This window comes from Trypanosoma cruzi, genomic scaffold, assembly GCF_000209065.1.
Source record: "Trypanosoma cruzi strain CL Brener 1047053516371 genomic scaffold, whole genome shotgun sequence".
In the NCBI taxonomy this organism is placed as follows: domain Eukaryota; phylum Euglenozoa; class Kinetoplastea; order Trypanosomatida; family Trypanosomatidae; genus Trypanosoma; species Trypanosoma cruzi.
In genome coordinates this window covers 72598-89190 of record NW_001849385.1, presented here as the reverse complement: position 1 = coordinate 89190, position 16593 = coordinate 72598, and the positions used below count along the sequence as shown (strand labels likewise).

Genomic DNA, 16593 nt, shown 5'->3' with positions numbered 1-16593 from the left:
ACACTTCGCTGCAAGGAGCGGCGAATAAAGGCAGCTCAAAATCACACGCCAAGACGTGGGAGCTGCAACGGATACATGAATTTTGGACTCTCGCGGAATACAGGCATCCTTTGTCCACGTGCGGTCAGCGTAAAACCCCGCAGACGGAATATCACGCGGTCGTGTTTTTACACTTCAGGACTTGCGAAGGGGAGCGGCGGGGTCTTGTGGTTGGAGGACCCCAAAGTTCGCCACTTCGTAAGTAATATTATTCTGAGGACAAAAGACTATGCCGGTGGTCCACAGAATTTATATATTGAATGAAAGAGAATCATGGAGGCAATGAACTAACTCTGCGAAAATCCTTTCTTCTCCAACCTTGTTTGGTTTCTATAGAGATAATTTTAGGATTCGGTCAATGGCCCAGAAGATTATTCTGAATCTTTTTTTGGAGAGCCAAGTTTGCCAGGTGACGGGGAGGGATAACCGAGATTTTTTTATTTTGAGGTTGCGCTTTCTTCTTTTGTTGATGCGTTGCATTTTTTTGTTGTTTTTTATTTGCTTAGTTATGGGTGATGATTTTTGTGTTTGTGTTGAATGAACGAGACTTCGTTAAAATCGCACACTTTTTTCTGCCGAGAGTTTTTTTTCTTGTATGCGTGTAAATAAATGAATTTTCTGTTTTTGGGTGGATATTTATTGGTTGTTGATACTTTATAAAGTATTTTTTTTAGTTGATGATATTTTGCTGATGTTAATAATAGTAATATATATATATGTTTTCCTATCTTCCTTTTTATTTTTAAAACAAAAAGTAGGTATAAATTTTCATTAGGAAAGGGTTGAACGGGGAAAAGATACTATTGCATAGTTTTTTGAATAGTTTAAATGCGGCTTTCAAATTATTGCCTTGCACCCACGCTTTCGAAGGCGACGCGGCTTCAACTAGGAAATATCAAAACTGAGTATGGTTACGTTTCAACTGCGGCTGGATCTCAAGAAAAGTGGGGGTTTATATTCAAAGTGAGAAGGTATCCACTCCTCAGTTGCGGTTATACATTATGTTTAATGTCTATTGCCATTGGCGTTGTTGGAACATATCAGCAGTATCGTGATATGGTAATCATGACAGAGCATATTTCATATGAGGATGTTAAAGATCGTTGCCTAACACCGATTCCAGGTTGGGCCCGCATTCGAAATGTGCAAATAGCTAGTCCACTTGGTCCAATGACATATCGTGACCCCACCCCACTTGATTGGCTTCCGTTTGAGTTGAAGCTTGGTCATGTGAAGCAGGCCTCGTACTAAAGTGACTTTTAATGGCTTTTTTGGAACTTTTTGGGTCGTTTGGGGTGGGGTTTGGAGCTGGGAAGGGTGGGAGCGGGACGTGGGGAAACAGTGTAAAAATAGAAGGCGAGGCAGGTTTCAGTTTAGCTGCCCTAGCGGATATTCTTTGCTCTCTCATCATAAGACATCTTTGGATGTTCTTATTTTATTTTATTTTTGCTTCTTGAATTCCAGCAAGCAGAATCTTGACCCTTTAGATTTTAGTCAAGTACAGAAATAAAATACGGATGTAATTTTTATGTCTTTTTCAATATATATTTTTCTTGTCTTGACTTTTACGCAATTTGGAAATTAAGGAATTAAGAGAAGAAATGCAGAGAAAAGGGCGCGGCGGCGAATGCGTTATTCAGTTTCGTGCGGGAAAGATGAATTTCAAAGATGGTAAGGTCGAAGCGGATCGCCGTAGAGGTACATTGTCTTTTTTTAAGATGCCAAACAATGATGTGAAAATGACGTGGATCTCAGGAACTGATGAAGAACAGCATGATCTTCCCCGAGGAGAAGTGAAGTTCAGCCAGGTAGAGAAATGTACCACGGGAAGGGTGTTCCTGCTTGACTTTGGTAATAGGCGACCTCCTATTTTCTATTGGCTTCAGGAAAAAACAACCGAAAACGATTCCACATATTTTTCCACAATACAAGAACTAATTGGTGGGGATCTACGGCCGAGTGATCGAAAAAGAGCTGAATTTGAAGTTGTCCTTCAGGGTATTCTTCGGAACATGCGGAATGGATTGGAGCAAGATGTAGATTTGGCTGATATTATTGGATCAAAGAAGCTTCTTGATGCATTACATGAGGATCCAGCCTTTTTTATGTATAAACTGCATCAGTTTCTTCCTGAGGGAACAGATCCAACAGCAGATATAGTAGAACAGGTGAGAAATCCACAAGTTTCTGCCGCTGCGGCATCTTTAGGTTTGGCCCTTCGTGATCCTCTGGGATTTCTCGAAACCTGCTCGGCTTTTGGGATTAATGGATCGAACCCGTGCGTTTTTGGATTTCTTTCCGGAGTCATGAAACTCTTTAAGAAAGGAGACGATAATAGTCAATAATTTTACTACCGAGCTCTTTTTCTGATTTATTATTATTATTATTATTTGTTTTCCACATTATATATAAGAAACAATTTGCTTTGGAAGGTGGGCTCTCCGGAAATTTTTTTTTTTTTTGTCAATTCCGTGTGTGAATAAGAAAAAGCCACTAAGAATGATAATATATATATTCTTTTTTTCTTTTTTCTTTCTTGTAGAGAATGAACCTTACGTCCTCTTTTCTTATGGGTGGCCAGCCCGACGTTCATCGTTACGCCCAAGCAACTTTTCACGAGGGAACACATCGACAAGCTCCTGGTGATTCAACTCCATGGAGGGATGTTTCTTCCCCACTGAATCGGCTAAGAGGATGGTGGCTAGCACCTGCGGCCAAAGGAAGCATGATTGCCGCTTGGTCTGTGACATTAGTTTTGGGCGCGTATTGTTTTTTTATTCAGCAGGATGCCAAAGGAACGTATTTACTTAATAATGTTTTATTGCGTACTTTACACGAAGAGACATTAAGGGCCGATGCTAATCAGGAACGTGCTTCAGAATTGAGGGAATTGATGAAAAAAAGAAATGTACAAGAAGAAATAAGAAATGAAGAGCATTTGAAGGCAGTAAAAGGCTTTGAGGAATATGATAAGACGATGAAAAAGGGGATAATTAACCATGAACTGGAGTTGTCTCGAGAGCGCGCAAGAGCCGATGCCGTGCACGAGCGCAATAGAGAATTAGTTAGTGAATTACTTGGCGTCCGCCAAGAATTAACTCGGGTCAAAAAAGAGAATAAAACATTATCGGCAGAGCTTGCAAATTTACAAAAGATATCGAGAAGTCTTGTTTAGTATTGTCTCTTTTTTCTGGTAGGAAGTTGATTACGGATTTTTATGCGTTTTTTTTTATTTTGCTGTTTACTTATACCGATTTCCCTTCCTAAGCTTAATATTTTTTATTTGTTTTTATTATGTCTATCTTTTTTTTTTCCACATTTACTAAGCCTTTTTCTCTTTATTTGTTGTTTTTCAGGATATATTTTTTATTATTGAAGCAAGAAATCAATACTTATGGAAAATATTCTTGGGGCGACTAGACGATATCCGCAAAAACCGGAAAAAACTAGAATACCTCAATGTTATTTTGAGGAATCTACCATGCATGAGAGCTACAAATGGCCAAAAACCCTGAAAACACGGCCTAAGACCCTTGTGAACCCAAATACACAAACAAGTCAGGTAGAATGTCTTTTATCCTCAAAAAGCGTGATGGAGTTTGGGGGAACAAACGTATGAAGAAGATTATTTTAGACATTCGATTCCCTCGGTCAAAAACAGCATTTGTGCCGAGGACAAAAATATTGGAAGAACCTCTTTTTTTTGAAAAAACAACAACATATAACGAAATGAACCGTCCCGTAATAAGGGCCTTTCGACGTAATGAAGTGAAACGGGTTCTTTCTTTGAAGCCTATTGAGAAAAAACAAATTGTCCCTAGCTTTGGGTATTCCTCCACGTATCAAGACGCGTTTTCAAAGAAAACTATCACACTCGAGACATATTCAACACCGGTTGCGATTACAAATGCGGTTCCGTTCCGGGGGAAATCCACAATGAGGAGCGATTACAATTTTAAAATTCACCCACCGTCTGCTTTACCAAAAAAGGAAAAATTGAGATCAGAACCTGAAAATCGAGACTTCAAAACGACATACCGTTCTTGTTATAAAAGGCCACCCTATCCACTACCTTCTCCTTTTGCAATTTGGGTTAGGCCATGGACATGTAAATGCAACTGATATTTTGCTTGCTCAAAACATTTTTTTTTTAAATAATGGAAGCTAATGTATACCCTTACCTACAATGGAGAGCACAGCCATGTTTCCATATATATATATATATATTATTATTATTATTATTATTATTATTATTATTATTTTTTGGTTGTGGGGTATTTTTCACTTGTGGAGAGTACATATTCGCCAATTTTTTTTCCTGCGTTACACTACGTTTTTTTTTTCTTTTTTTGGTTTATTAAACAAACGGATGTTTGCCATGGTATGGCCTCGGGATTCTTTATGCGCATATATTTTTGTTCTTCCAGGAATGTTTTCTACTTTGGGATCATGGGATGAGGGAATACGAGCATTCCTTCAGAATGCTAGCCAAAAGGAACCTCAGCCATGGGATATGGGTTATGAGGAGAGGAGGCGGGCGACACACGAACCGCGAGTAATACGCCAATTGGAGCTAGAGGACGAATGGAAAGGCACCTGTATGGAAGGGATATGGAATGGAATGCGTCGTTTTGCACTTCCTATCGATGATTACAAGGTATCAGAGGCTTGCTTTTATGAGTACCTTGCTTCAGTAGGTATTAACAGTGTTTTTTTGGGGAATAAATTGTATGGGATTTTTCGTTTAGATAAATGCTCTGAAGTTGATTTCCTTCGTGTTTGCAAGGCGATCCACTTGGGGTTGACAGATAGTAGTACATCTTTCAACTTTCTTGAACACTGCTATAAGTCCCTTCCTCTAAGTCCTATTTCTGAAGAACTGGAGCGTAATACGGTAATAAAGGTTTCTGAGTTGCAGCGTCGCAAAAAGGATCAAAAGACAGCAGCGGCGGAGTTGAGGTTGCAACAACTAGAGGGTATTTTGCAGTATTATGAAGAGACGGGAGAGGCGATTTTTGACATTGGGGCCTTTTGTTCTTTGTTCTTTGACGAAAAATGGCGCTACTGGGCGGGCAGTTTCATCAAGCAATTGCTTGAGGCAGCTGCAAAGTACTTTAGCTTTCCATATGGCGTTTTCCCCACAATTCCTTTGAGGTGGGCAAAGACGACCGAGCCTCTTCCCTACGATAGGAATGCTTTGCATGATGCGGATTCTCTTCTTCTTCGAAATATCGAATTGACAGAAAGGGGTAACGCTGATGGGAAACGAAAAGGCAGAAAGCATCATGGACGTTCATCAAAAAGAAAGTGAAAAAATGTGGAATGTTGCGATTTTGCACATGGAGGCAAATACTGTGAAGAGAAAACAAAAAAACAGCAATGATTTTTCTCTGTTGGAGCTGCTGGGGGTATGATACCTTTCTTCTCGGCTTGCTTTTACCCTGAGATAAGGAGTAGTTTTTTTTTTTGCTGGCGGGAAAGCTTGCTTTTATTTTGCCAGTTTTTCACCTTTTTTTTCTTCCAGCTTTAGTATTATTATTATTTGCTTCTTGCATTTTTTTTTTTTTTCTTGTGGCCAAGGCCAAGGGGAAGATTGCTTCTTTTTTTTTTTTTTTAATAGGTGAACCATGCAGGATTACCGCGCTGAAATTCAGTTTATGGCGCGTGCCTACCAGTACCGACTTCATCCTTCCGCATTGAAAAGCTTCTCAGATCATCTTTCAACTATAGGAGACAGTGAAAAGCGGCGTGATGCACTCCGAGATCTATTTGCGCTTCTTCATAAACTGTGTGCAGGGGACCGATTTGTGGATGATAAAAAAATGCGGTTAGCTATTACACAGCAATCGGTTAGGGATAGAGGAATATCCGAGAGGGAAGGTGTTTCAACTGTTTTTCCTGTTCCTTTGGAGGAAATACCATATGTGTATATGGATGAAAAAACAGGTGAAATAAAGGTGCAGCGCGCAGAGCGTGATATTGATCGTTTCACTGTCCTTCGTCAGCGATATTTATTTACGAGGAGGCGTTGTTTGAGAAGCGGCCTGTTCCGAAGGGATCTTAACAAACAGTCTTTGAATCAGGATCTTCCACCCTTACTTTCAACTATAGCGCTTGAGGGAATAGATCCTTCTGAAAATGTGGCGGTGTTAGGAATGATTCGAAGGGGTTTCAATGAGATTTGCCTAGAAGACTTACACGGTCGAGTCAGACTCACATTTCTTGGTGGTGTGCCTCCACTCATTGGTTTTGTGGGGGATGGCTTTTTTGTTTTAGTACGAGGGCAATGGTCTAGTGGCGTTCTTGTGGTTGTCAGCATAGAGCTTCCTCCAGCAGAGAGACGAGAAGATACTCTTCGGGACATTGGTTCAGATTACGATCTTTTTGGTTATAGACCAACCGATATGGCGGCTGCACATCTGCGGGAAAAAAATTCACTTCAAGCTGTAATTATTGTGATGTCGCACGTTCACCTTGATCAAACATCGACAGTGAATAAATTAGTCTGTTTTTTCAAGGAGATGCAGAATCGGACAGAAAGCGAACTTATGAACACGACCTTGGTTATGGTGGGCGATTTTTCTTCTTCGACGATTCATTACGACGATATTTCTCATCTTCCTGACCCATTTGAGGGATCTAACCGCTATAAATTGCTTATGGATACCCTTGCAATGGTGATTACAACACACGCACCGAGTGTTGCTCAACATACGCAAGTTGTTCTTGTTCCTGGGTCTAACGACGTCACGGGACTTTTAGGTGTTTTACCACAGCCTCCAATTGTGAGCGTTTTCACGAGGACATTGCAGGCTCGTCTGAAAAAGGTATTTTTTGCCCCCAATCCGTGCCGGTTAAGATTTTTTACGCATGAGATAGTGGTGACTCGCCGAGACTTTTTTCGATCTCTTCAAGGAAGTGGACGTGCTTTTAATCGTTCTGTAGTAGAAACCCCAAACTCTATTAGCTCTTTTGAAAGCGTTGCAAAAACTATCCTGGATGAGGCACATTTGGCACCAGAAGTCAAGGAAGGGATCTTGTGGAAGGCAGATGGGGCTCTTTCTTTGCTGGCACTTCCACACCTGCTCGTCCTATGTGATAGCACAGAACAATGGGAGTGCACATACAAGGGGGCTCGTGTTGTTAATCCGGGGTCGTTTTCTCTCGCTTCAACCTTCCTGTGGTATACACCTGCTGATGGCGAATGTAGCCTCAGTAGCATTGACTATTAATCCTCACAGAAGTTTCATATATATAATATGATGTTTAAAAAGATTTTAAATTTAAAGTTCTAATGTCTTTTTTTTTTTTTTAAAGCTACTACGGAATTAAATTTTTTTTTGCAGAACTTCTTTTTTTTTTTACTTTTTTTCCTGTGGGTGGGATTTACTTATATTAGTATTATTAGTAGTGGTATTGGTAGTGACTGGCTCATGAAACGTGTGCGGGAAGTATACACCGAGGGGGCTGAGGAACGGCGCAGGAAGATTATTGACTTTATTCGATCTCTACAATTCTCGGTTCCACTTTACCGTTTAAGGCAACAAGAAGGACGTAGACCTTGCGCAAACTGCGGGAAGCGCAGACAGTATTATTGCTATGACTGCCTGACTGTCGTGCATCCAGAGAGTCATCCTCCACCTCTTTTCTTGCCACTGAACGTGTACGTTATTCTTCACCCGGGTGAAATTCGTGGGAAAAGCACGAGTCTAGCTGCATCTACAATTTCTCCCGATTTGCATATTGTGGAGTATCCGAAGGTGCCAAGTAGTTTGGAGCTGGAATCGACGCTCGTCTTGTATCCAAGCAGTCAGAGCACGGAGCTGAGCGATATCAAGGATTTGGATTCTGTTAAGAATGTTGTTTTTATTGACAGTACTTGGCAGCAGAGTAAGGCCATTGCGCGTGACGAGCGCGTGTGCAGGTTTAAAAAGGTGCGCATCAAGTCCCAGACGTCGCTCTTCTGGCGCTTTCAGAGCAATGATCCCACCTACTTAGCGACAGTTGAGGCTATCTACTTTTTTTTGCGGGAGTTCATTTCGAACAAGAGAAAGCACTGCGCAGAAGAGTCGAAAAAACCATTGTACCGTGGGGATGTGGACGATTTACTTTTTTATTACATCAATCAGTACGTTGCGGTGCAACAGCGTTATAGTCACGATACCACGATGCAGTATACAACACGACACTTTGACGGTTACATTCTTCCCAGCAGTTCCTGGGACGAACTTGTGGCTCCACCGCCGAAAGACCTCAAAGAAGGCAACGTTATCTGAGCTTCTACCAAAAAATTACAGAAGTTTCAAGCGGAACCGACATATTAGCCCTTACGTGTAACTTTTGAATTAAAAACATACCTTTTGGTGGATTTTTTTTTACACCATTTACTTCCATTCTCCTTTGTTTATATATATACATATATATATATTCTCTGCCGTAATTTTTGGAATTTTGCACATCCCTACAGGTTACATGTTCTCTTGTATTAAAACAGTAGGCATTTTGACTTTTTTTTCTTTCTACTCTATCCATCACAAGCTTTCTGTATCAACCACTTGTGTGAAACAAAGGAGGGGCGTCGATGCCACCAAAGGAAAGGGCAGTTGCCACTCGGTCAAAGGCAAAGGGGGCCGCAAATGACGCAAGGAAAAATAAGTCCATCGCCGCTGTGCCGTCTGCCCCCCCACCGCCAATACCGGACGGACGAGAGTTATGGCTTGCCACGGACACCCTACAAAAGGAAAAGGCGATGCGCAATTACTTTCAGTTGGAACGCGATAGGATTATTTCTTTTTGGGAGGTGACCAAGAAACAGTTGGAGGATCTCAAGACGGAGCTTCGGCAACGAGAGAATGACAAAGCAGAAGCCCAAGAGCGCCAGGAAGTAGAGAAGAAAGTGTTTAAGCAAAAAATTCGACACATGATGTATGAACACCAGCTTCAACTTGCGGAGATGATCAGTGAGGCGGAGAGGACTTTGGCTATACGGGAGGAGGAGTATCGACAAAAGGAGAGGAATAGTGGTGGGGAGATCCGTGATGCCAAGTTGATGCTGCGGGCGCAAGAAAATGAGCATCGAGATATGACGTCGGCCCTCACTCTTTCTCATGACCAGGAGATTGCGGAGCAGCAGCTTGCCTTTGAGCGAAAAATAAAGAAATGCACCTTATATACGAAAAGAAAATGAAAGATCTACGGGATGAAATGGATCAGCGGCGCCGCGAGGAGATTGGTCTAATAGAAAAGCGCAAGGGTGACCACATTGCCGAACTTCGAGAAACGCACGAGCGCACTTTTAGGGAAATGAAAGAATATTACAGTGAAATTACTTCAAACAACTTGGAAACCATTCGCACCCTAAAGGATGAGGTTTATGCTAGAAAACGGACTGAGGCACACAACGAACGGGCAATGATGGATGTTGCACAAAGGAACAAAAAACTTACGGAACCCTTAGCGAAGCTGCAGCGGCAGAAGCGAGAGCTAGAGCAGGAACTTATCAATTACTCTAGTGATAGAGATAAACTTCGGGAGATGAAGATGAATGTGCGAGAACGAGAGCAGGAGCTGCGCACACTTTCATGGGAAAACGAGGTTCTTTCTCAGCGCTTCGTTAAACTAGAAGAGGATCGCGATATTATCCTCAACAAATACAACAATATGTTGCAAGACATTCAAAGAAAGGCAACGTTTCGACGGGTTCTTGTTCAAAATAAATTGGAGCTTGTGCAGTCACAACTAGAGGGGCGTGATGCTCGTTTAACAGAGTTACTGAAAAGGGTCAATATAGACCCTGAGGGCATAAGCGAAATTGAACATAGAGTGCGTGACTTATCGTTGGAAAAGGATGCCATTATTGGCGACCTCCAGCATCTGATTACTCAGTTGGCTGCGAAGCAGCAGGTGATAGTGTCTACGTATGAGGCGTACCTGAGGGGCAACGGCATTTCTGGGGTAAGTGGGTAGCACACTGCAGTTTCTATAAGATGTAAAGGTGGAATTAGTTCTCTTCAATGTATGGCCATATTTATTCATTTTTTTCTTGTTTATCTGTGTGCTTTTCACTGCGTCCTCCACTCGCCCAAAAGGCTGTGAGGGTGTATGTGTTTGTTTCCATGTGTGGTATTTTGAAAAAGTGGAGATATGTCATGATTTTCTTTTTACCGTAGGGCCTTATGTTAATTTCTTTCTATTGGTTGGTTATTTACCAATATTATTCCTTTTGTTGTTGTGAAATCATAGGATAGAGCTATGCCTGTGTACGACGTGGCTGCCAGGAAGAAGCGTCCTGCTGTCGTCAAGTTAAATGGCACGCCAAAGGAAGTGAATGAGAAAAATGAAGCGAGACGTAAGGGTAAAATGGCTCCTAATGATAAGAAGAAAAATAATGCGGAGGGAGAAAAAACTGCGGCAGTCGAATTCAGTGAGCCGGCGCAATGGGTGGAGCGAATGGCTTTGACATCTACGAAGTCCTTGCCAGCGGACCTCAATGCTGATGATGACCCAAGGCGTGAAGAGGTTTTTATTCAACAGGCCTTGTTGTCCGTTTCGCGTGGCATTTCCCTCTTGGAAGAGGCTGCAGTACCGTGGAGGCGTCCAGCTGATTACTACGCGGAGATGTTTAAGGACGACGTTCAGATGGGCCGCATTGCGGCGGCAATTGAGGACTCCAAGGCCCGCGTTGAAGCACAAGCCCACCGACGTGCTATGAAGGATCAGAAGAAGTACGGTAAGGAGGTCCAGGCGGAGCTGCTTCGCCAGCGGGCCAAATATAAACGAGAGATGGGAGAACGCATCACGGAGTGGCGGCGAAAACGGAAAGGTAACGAAGAGTTGAAAGAAATACTGGACGACGGTGATGCCAAGGGCATTCAAAGTGCACATACTGCTCACAGGGTGAGGACGCCAAAGCAAAAAAATCTACGCCCTGGTGGCGTTGGTGGTTCCAAGCGACGCCCTGGGAAGAATGCACGTCGTCGGCGTTAAAAGAAGGAGTGGGAGAGAGGGAGGGCGTAGGAGGAGACAGTCACAACACCTTCATTCCGAGTGTTTCACTAAATATCTCGGTTAAGAGAAGCACCAAAGTTTGTAGTACGGCAATGGTACCATCGTTGTTGCTGCTCATTTTGTGCATCTTACCCCTTTTGGCTTTCTTCATGCACCTGATTTAAGCGTTGGAGCAAATACATTTTTTTTACACACACACACACACACACACACAAAAACCTCTTCTCTCTCACTCTCTCTTTTCTGTATCATTGTTTAACACCAGTTTCTGCTTAACAAAAACAAAAGGAAAAGAAAAAAAAAAAGGTGATAGCGTAAGAGCGAATCGCAAAAGGTATATTAATGTCGTCCCAGTGGCTTCCTGACTTCGTTCTTCAACGTGGCCAAGAGGCTGAAAGTTACAGCTCTACTCGTGGGAGACTTTCTAACCCGTTTGACTTGGTTACTGAGGACGCGTGCATCATATCATTGGAAAGAAAGAGCCGCCACCTCACCGAGGTTTTTGCTGTTCGCGATAGGATCCATAAAAAGTTCCGCGGATTTGTTGATAATGTTGCATCTGAGTTTGTTCTCAAATCCTCACTAACACAGCTGGGTATCAACGCCGAGGATATTAAGATTAACCTTGATCGGGGTGCTTTACGGGCCGAGATTCGCATGAATTTGGTTGCCTTATCACCCCTTGGTGTGCTCATGTTGGATTACATTGGTGAAGGAGCCTATATTGGGAAACTTTTTGCCTTGGAGGAGGTTCGGAGGGTGCGGAATGTAAGCTATATTAACCGCCTGCTCAAAACCTTGGACCAGGCGGGCCATTTTCTCCTCAACTATGGTGACTCTTCTGAACCAGACTGGGAGCTGAAAATAGTGGATGGTCGCGTGGTTGCATTTCTGCCCATTCTTGAGGGCACCTTTGCGTATAGTGGCGAGGTGCATGGCCTTCTTCCGACCATTGGAGCAGCATTAAAGCACCGGACACGTTACAAGGAGTTACTGCGCCTTCACCAAGAGTTTCGTCTGAACTACACTCGTGTGGCCTCACCTGAGGGAGTTTTACTCGTACGTGGCCTTGCGATGCATCTTCGGACGCTATTTGGGCGTGTGGTGGATGAACTTCTTCCTAAGGGTCTTAAATCAATGAGTTCACGTGTTATTGAGCCCGACACAGGCCTCAAACAAAAATTACAGAAGCGTACCTTTGTTTTCTACGGTGAATCTTCAGTGGAGCTGACGCATGTTCCAATTGAATTTTTTACCCTGGAGTCGTACCGAGAGCATGTACCCTTTTCGTTGCGGAAGACACTTTCACAGCGGTGTGGATGTAAAGCTGATGTCCTTTCCGTATTTAGAACGGCACCCAGGGGTAATGAATGCTGCTGCACATATATTTGTAAAGGTGGCCAATTCAGTGAGTTGACATCAGCGGACTGGGTCGTGGCGGACCCGAAGCCGCTGCCTTATGTTGGCTACGAAGATCCGGGGCGCCAACAAGAGATTGCACAACAAGCAGTTTACCAGGAATGTGAATACAGCATTCTTTCCGCCATAGCAGCTGGCGATATTACGAGCGATGGTGTCCTCATGACACGCTATTTTCCATCTCCGTCTTTAAAGTCATTGATTTTGTCCTGTTCCGTCGGAAAGAAGGTGCGTGCAATTTTTTTTTCAAAGGCCTCACGGCATCACGGGCAGTTTTTTAGCCAAGAGGACAGTGGCCTTCTTTGTGATTTGAATACGTTTGGGATTTTGGTTTTCTATGTGGACGAGGCGCATGGTGAAATTTACCAATTTATTCGGCGCCAGGACCGTGATTGTGGGGTTTTTGTCCCTGTGGAGAGACGGCAGGAATATCTGCTTGCCACTTTCTTTGGTGTTTACGGCTCCAACCTGATGGAAGGCGATTTTGAGGCTGAGCTCAGATTCCTTTTTAACGGTATTTTGCGTTTGAGACAGTACTGTAACCATCCTCTTTTGAATCCCGGCAAGACCCTCGCCCTTGTCACTGGTGGAGGTCCTGGTGCCATGGAAGTGGGCAATCGGGTTGCCAAGTCGCTTGGTATCTTGTCGTGTGGTCTGTTTGTTGACTTTGGCTCCCTCTCCCACAAACCTGGAGCCACGATCAATGAGCAGAGAAATAACCCGTATATTGAGGCTTTCATGACGTACCGTTCGAATAAGCTTGTGGAGCGTCAATCGGACTTTAATTTGGACTTCCCCATTTTTCTGACTGGAGGCATTGGGACTGACTTTGAGTACGCACTTGAGGAGGTCCGTCGGAAAGTTAGTTCCGTACCCCCGAATCCTGTCATTCTCTTTGGAACATTGGAACACTTCAAAAATAAAATCACGGGACGCTACCAGGAAAATCTGCGGAGTGGAACAATCAAAGGATCAGAGTGGATTTGCAGTATTCCGTGGCTTGTAACAACGGGAGCGGAGGCACTGGAAATTTATAAGCGATTCTTTAATGGCCAGCTTCCCGTTGGTCCAGGTCATCCACTCAATGATCTTGGTTTTGTTGTTGCTTCAGAATATTTGGCAAATCACCCCATGTAGACCAAAATATTAGTATATATATATATATATGGTTTGAGCCGTCATAAATTGCCGATTTCTTTCTGATTTCTACTTTCCGTCTGACGAATCTTTCTTGCCGAATGGTGTTGAAGCACGATAATATTTCTTTAGCAACAACAACAACAAAAAAAAAAAAGGAAAAAAAAAAACGAGGAAAAAGAGGAGGATTTTTTAAATGTTTTTTTTGTTTTCTTCTTTGTTGACTCGGTAAATACACAGTCGTTTTACCAAAATCTGCGCTTCTATCTTGCCTTCCTATTTGTATACATGTGTCTGCCCTTCATGGCCCTTTTGTTTCTTCCTTAATTTTGATAGATTGGGGAAATAATCTGGACAAAGATGGGTGAATTGCATATTACTTTCTTCAGTCGGGATTGCGTAATGCTGATATTCCTTTTTTTTTGTTTGCTTGTGGATCATGAGTGGGTTGCGATGGATCGTTTGTAAATGGGTAGATTTTTCTTTTGGCCATCGCACCCGCTCCCTTTTGGGCCGGCCACGCTCTGGGTTCTTGGGCCATTGGGTGTGGGGCGCAATGGGGCCGCCCATTTGTAATGAGCACGTGGATGTAAAGTTTGACAATAATATGTGTACGATGTATTTTTTTGTTCGTTTTTGAGGCACACGGACGGTTGGTAATATTGGCCAGATTTTTTGGGTTGTTTCTGTTCCAGTGGTTTCTTTTGCTTTTCCTGTTGATCGAGCGGCAACCCTCGAGGAACTTATTAAGGCTCAAGCGCCTTTCAATCTCTCTTTTTGTTTTTATTTTTATTTTTATTTTTATTTTGGATCTGTGGCGTAGTGCATTGCTCTTCCTCCCCTATTACTTTAGTTTCTTATTTTCCTTTTGGCGAAAATGAAACACTTTCGCGGATGGCTCGTTATGTGCCTTGTGTCTGTGCTCCTGTTTATTGTTGTGGACATACCAGCGGCGCAGCAAAGAAATTTGCGCAGCAGAAATATATTTGTGGCTATCATGATCCCTGTTGTGTGGATCATCCACCTCGCGGTGCTCTACATCTTCCTGTACAGGCCGCTGCGTCGTAGCACTGAGGTGTACCGAAAAGGGCATGCATGTGGCCGCGGCGCAAGCGACGAGGGTGTTTTTCACTGGTTCAAAGAGCAATATAAGCTGAACGTGACTCTCACGCGGTTGCAGGGTGATACGGAAAGGATGGAGACTCTCCCCGTGTGCTGGCAGCCACACTCCCCAGCAAGTGGCGGACCGCCGACGAATTTGCATTCTCTTTGCGTTGCGAGGACGCCTATGGTGGGCAACTCGGGCTTGTCTTCACCCAGCGGTAGTCTATGAGATGTTCTCAGCAGTGATGTGGTTTGTGGTTGCAGCGGTCTAAAAATTTTTTTTTTTCTTCTCGCATTCCTCGCCTCTGCAGGGAAAGAGGATATGTATTTATTTATCGCTTCCCCCTTCTTTTTGTCATTTTTGCTTCAGTGCAAACGACCGCGCCTCCTCTTTGTGCTTTGTCTTCTGACCGTTTGCCTTGTCTTGCTTTTTGTCGCTGACGAAAGAAGTGAAAAGGAAAAGAAAGAACATAAGCGAACAGGCAAACAAACAATTGGTCAATAAGAAAAAAAAAAGGAGAGGGAATGCGCCACAACGTAAATATTTTTATTTTGAGTGTCACCGTGATATTATGGATGTGTGCGCTTCGTGCTCACGCTTTCGCCTTTGATTTGCCAGCCAATAAGCAACGGTGCTTTATAGAGGAGGTTCCAAGCAGTACTGAACTGCTCATCTCGTTTGCGGCGCTACCAGGGTATGCACAGTTTGTGGATGTTGTTGTGACAGGCCCTGTGGATCATGTATACTACAAGTCCACGGCACAGGATCGTGGCAACTTTCATGAATTTGTCGCCGAGGGTGGTGACTTTATGGTTTGCTTTTACTCTCGACTGGCGCAGGGTGTGAGGCAGACTGAGGGAATGAAGCGCAGCATTAGCGTGGATATTCGCGTTGGAAGCGAAAATAATGATTACTCGGAGTTGGCAACAAAAGAGAAACTCCGGCCCATTGAGGTCGAGCTACGCGTGCTAGAGGACGCGGTGCGCTCTATCCACTCTGAGTACCTGTACTACAAGGAGAAGGAGGCGGAGATGCGCAACGCAAATGAGGCAATGACGTTTAAGGTGACATGGTTCACTGCGTTCATCATCTTCATCTTTGTTGTTTTTTCTGTCTGGGAATTACGTCACCTGAAGTCATACTTCCGGAAGAAGCGTCTCATTGATTGAAACGCGTCTAAGAAAACATATGTGCGTTGTAAGAACAATGTGATGTGGAGTGCGTGGACAGGTGGAAAATAAGCATGCAGGCACCCTTTTCATTAAAGGCGGAAATAATCAGTTTTTTTTTTCTTTACATCCCTTTTTTTTTCTCCGGAGTGCATTGAGACGCGGGGATGTCCAAGAATATGCAAAAATAAACAAAAACAAGTTATGTTTTCTGCTGTTGCCGTTGGCGGTGATGAAAGTGCTTGCTGTTATCATTATTATTGATTTTTCCTTCTGCCTCTCTCTCTCTCTCTCTGCTTGTGTATTGTTTGCCTCACGAGTTCACCCCTTTATTTTTCTCTCATGCGCCACTGCGCACGTCAATGATCCTCTTTTTTCATTTTTTCTTGTCTTTCTGGGCAGGGGGCGTAAAGTAAGATGGACCACTCGGGGAAAAGCCATGGATGTCGTGACGACCGCAACGGGACCAAGAAACGTTCTTTTTTTTTTTTTCTGAAGCAAAAGAGAGAAGAGAGAAGAGAGAAGTGAGAGAGGAAAACAACAACAACATAAAACAGCATGTACCTTTCTTGTCATTTGGGTTCTGTCTTTTACATTTTGCTTTATTTTGGAATTTTATTTTTTGCATCTCTTTTTTGCAGTGTAACCAAAGCGCTGCCAGTACCCAGTTTTTTTAAATTATAGACACACATTTTGTACTGACTCAGCGGCACGCCT

The 16593-nt window shown here is 43.2% G+C and overlaps 11 protein-coding genes and 1 pseudogene across 11 annotated transcripts, besides 10 other annotated features; all 12 read left to right on the top strand.

The window, feature by feature from the left end:
- Positions 1-359: part of a sequence feature (areas not merged during assembly with more than two copies in the genome that could not be assigned to a particular haplotype) that runs on past the window's edge.
- Positions 1-415: part of a mobile genetic element that runs on past the window's edge.
- Positions 194-415: a mobile genetic element.
- Positions 360-16593: part of a sequence feature (heterozygous, non-Esmeraldo-like haplotype) that runs on past the window's edge.
- Positions 868-1290, top strand: Tc00.1047053509671.189 (hypothetical protein, conserved; the record flags this gene model as incomplete). Its single annotated transcript, XM_809613.1, has 1 exon — positions 868-1290. The coding sequence occupies one exon, from the start codon at positions 868-870 to the stop codon at positions 1288-1290; it is 423 nt and encodes a 140-aa protein (XP_814706.1).
- Tc00.1047053509671.180 (hypothetical protein, conserved) lies at positions 1641-2384 on the top strand (the record flags this gene model as incomplete). Its single annotated transcript, XM_809606.1, has 1 exon — positions 1641-2384. One exon carries the CDS (start codon positions 1641-1643, stop codon positions 2382-2384), a length of 744 nt encoding a protein of 247 aa, XP_814699.1.
- Positions 2411-2430: a microsatellite.
- On the top strand, positions 2585-3214 carry Tc00.1047053509671.172 (hypothetical protein, conserved; the record flags this gene model as incomplete). Its single annotated transcript, XM_809612.1, has 1 exon — positions 2585-3214. The coding sequence occupies one exon, from the start codon at positions 2585-2587 to the stop codon at positions 3212-3214; it is 630 nt and encodes a 209-aa protein (XP_814705.1).
- Tc00.1047053509671.168 (hypothetical protein, conserved) lies at positions 3607-4161 on the top strand (the record flags this gene model as incomplete). Its single annotated transcript, XM_809611.1, has 1 exon — positions 3607-4161. One exon carries the CDS (start codon positions 3607-3609, stop codon positions 4159-4161), a length of 555 nt encoding a protein of 184 aa, XP_814704.1.
- Positions 4264-4300: a microsatellite.
- Tc00.1047053509671.164 (hypothetical protein, conserved) lies at positions 4469-5350 on the top strand (the record flags this gene model as incomplete). The annotated part of the gene is made up of 1 exon (XM_809610.1): positions 4469-5350. The coding sequence occupies one exon, from the start codon at positions 4469-4471 to the stop codon at positions 5348-5350; it is 882 nt and encodes a 293-aa protein (XP_814703.1).
- Positions 5667-7271, top strand: Tc00.1047053509671.160 (DNA polymerase epsilon subunit B, putative; the record flags this gene model as incomplete). The annotated part of the gene is made up of 1 exon (XM_809605.1): positions 5667-7271. One exon carries the CDS (start codon positions 5667-5669, stop codon positions 7269-7271), a length of 1605 nt encoding a protein of 534 aa, XP_814698.1.
- On the top strand, positions 7473-8315 carry Tc00.1047053509671.150 (hypothetical protein, conserved; the record flags this gene model as incomplete). The annotated part of the gene is made up of 1 exon (XM_809604.1): positions 7473-8315. The coding sequence occupies one exon, from the start codon at positions 7473-7475 to the stop codon at positions 8313-8315; it is 843 nt and encodes a 280-aa protein (XP_814697.1).
- Positions 8445-8467: a microsatellite.
- On the top strand, positions 8620-10005 carry Tc00.1047053509671.130 (annotated as a pseudogene).
- On the top strand, positions 10291-11025 carry Tc00.1047053509671.120 (rRNA processing protein, putative; the record flags this gene model as incomplete). Its single annotated transcript, XM_809603.1, has 1 exon — positions 10291-11025. One exon carries the CDS (start codon positions 10291-10293, stop codon positions 11023-11025), a length of 735 nt encoding a protein of 244 aa, XP_814696.1.
- Positions 11236-11260: a microsatellite.
- On the top strand, positions 11389-13602 carry Tc00.1047053509671.110 (hypothetical protein, conserved; the record flags this gene model as incomplete). The annotated part of the gene is made up of 1 exon (XM_809602.1): positions 11389-13602. The coding sequence occupies one exon, from the start codon at positions 11389-11391 to the stop codon at positions 13600-13602; it is 2214 nt and encodes a 737-aa protein (XP_814695.1).
- Positions 13748-13772: a microsatellite.
- Positions 14377-14410: a microsatellite.
- On the top strand, positions 14480-14935 carry Tc00.1047053509671.99 (hypothetical protein, conserved; the record flags this gene model as incomplete). The annotated part of the gene is made up of 1 exon (XM_809609.1): positions 14480-14935. The coding sequence occupies one exon, from the start codon at positions 14480-14482 to the stop codon at positions 14933-14935; it is 456 nt and encodes a 151-aa protein (XP_814702.1).
- Tc00.1047053509671.90 (COP-coated vesicle membrane protein gp25L precursor, putative) lies at positions 15232-15876 on the top strand (the record flags this gene model as incomplete). The annotated part of the gene is made up of 1 exon (XM_809601.1): positions 15232-15876. The coding sequence occupies one exon, from the start codon at positions 15232-15234 to the stop codon at positions 15874-15876; it is 645 nt and encodes a 214-aa protein (XP_814694.1).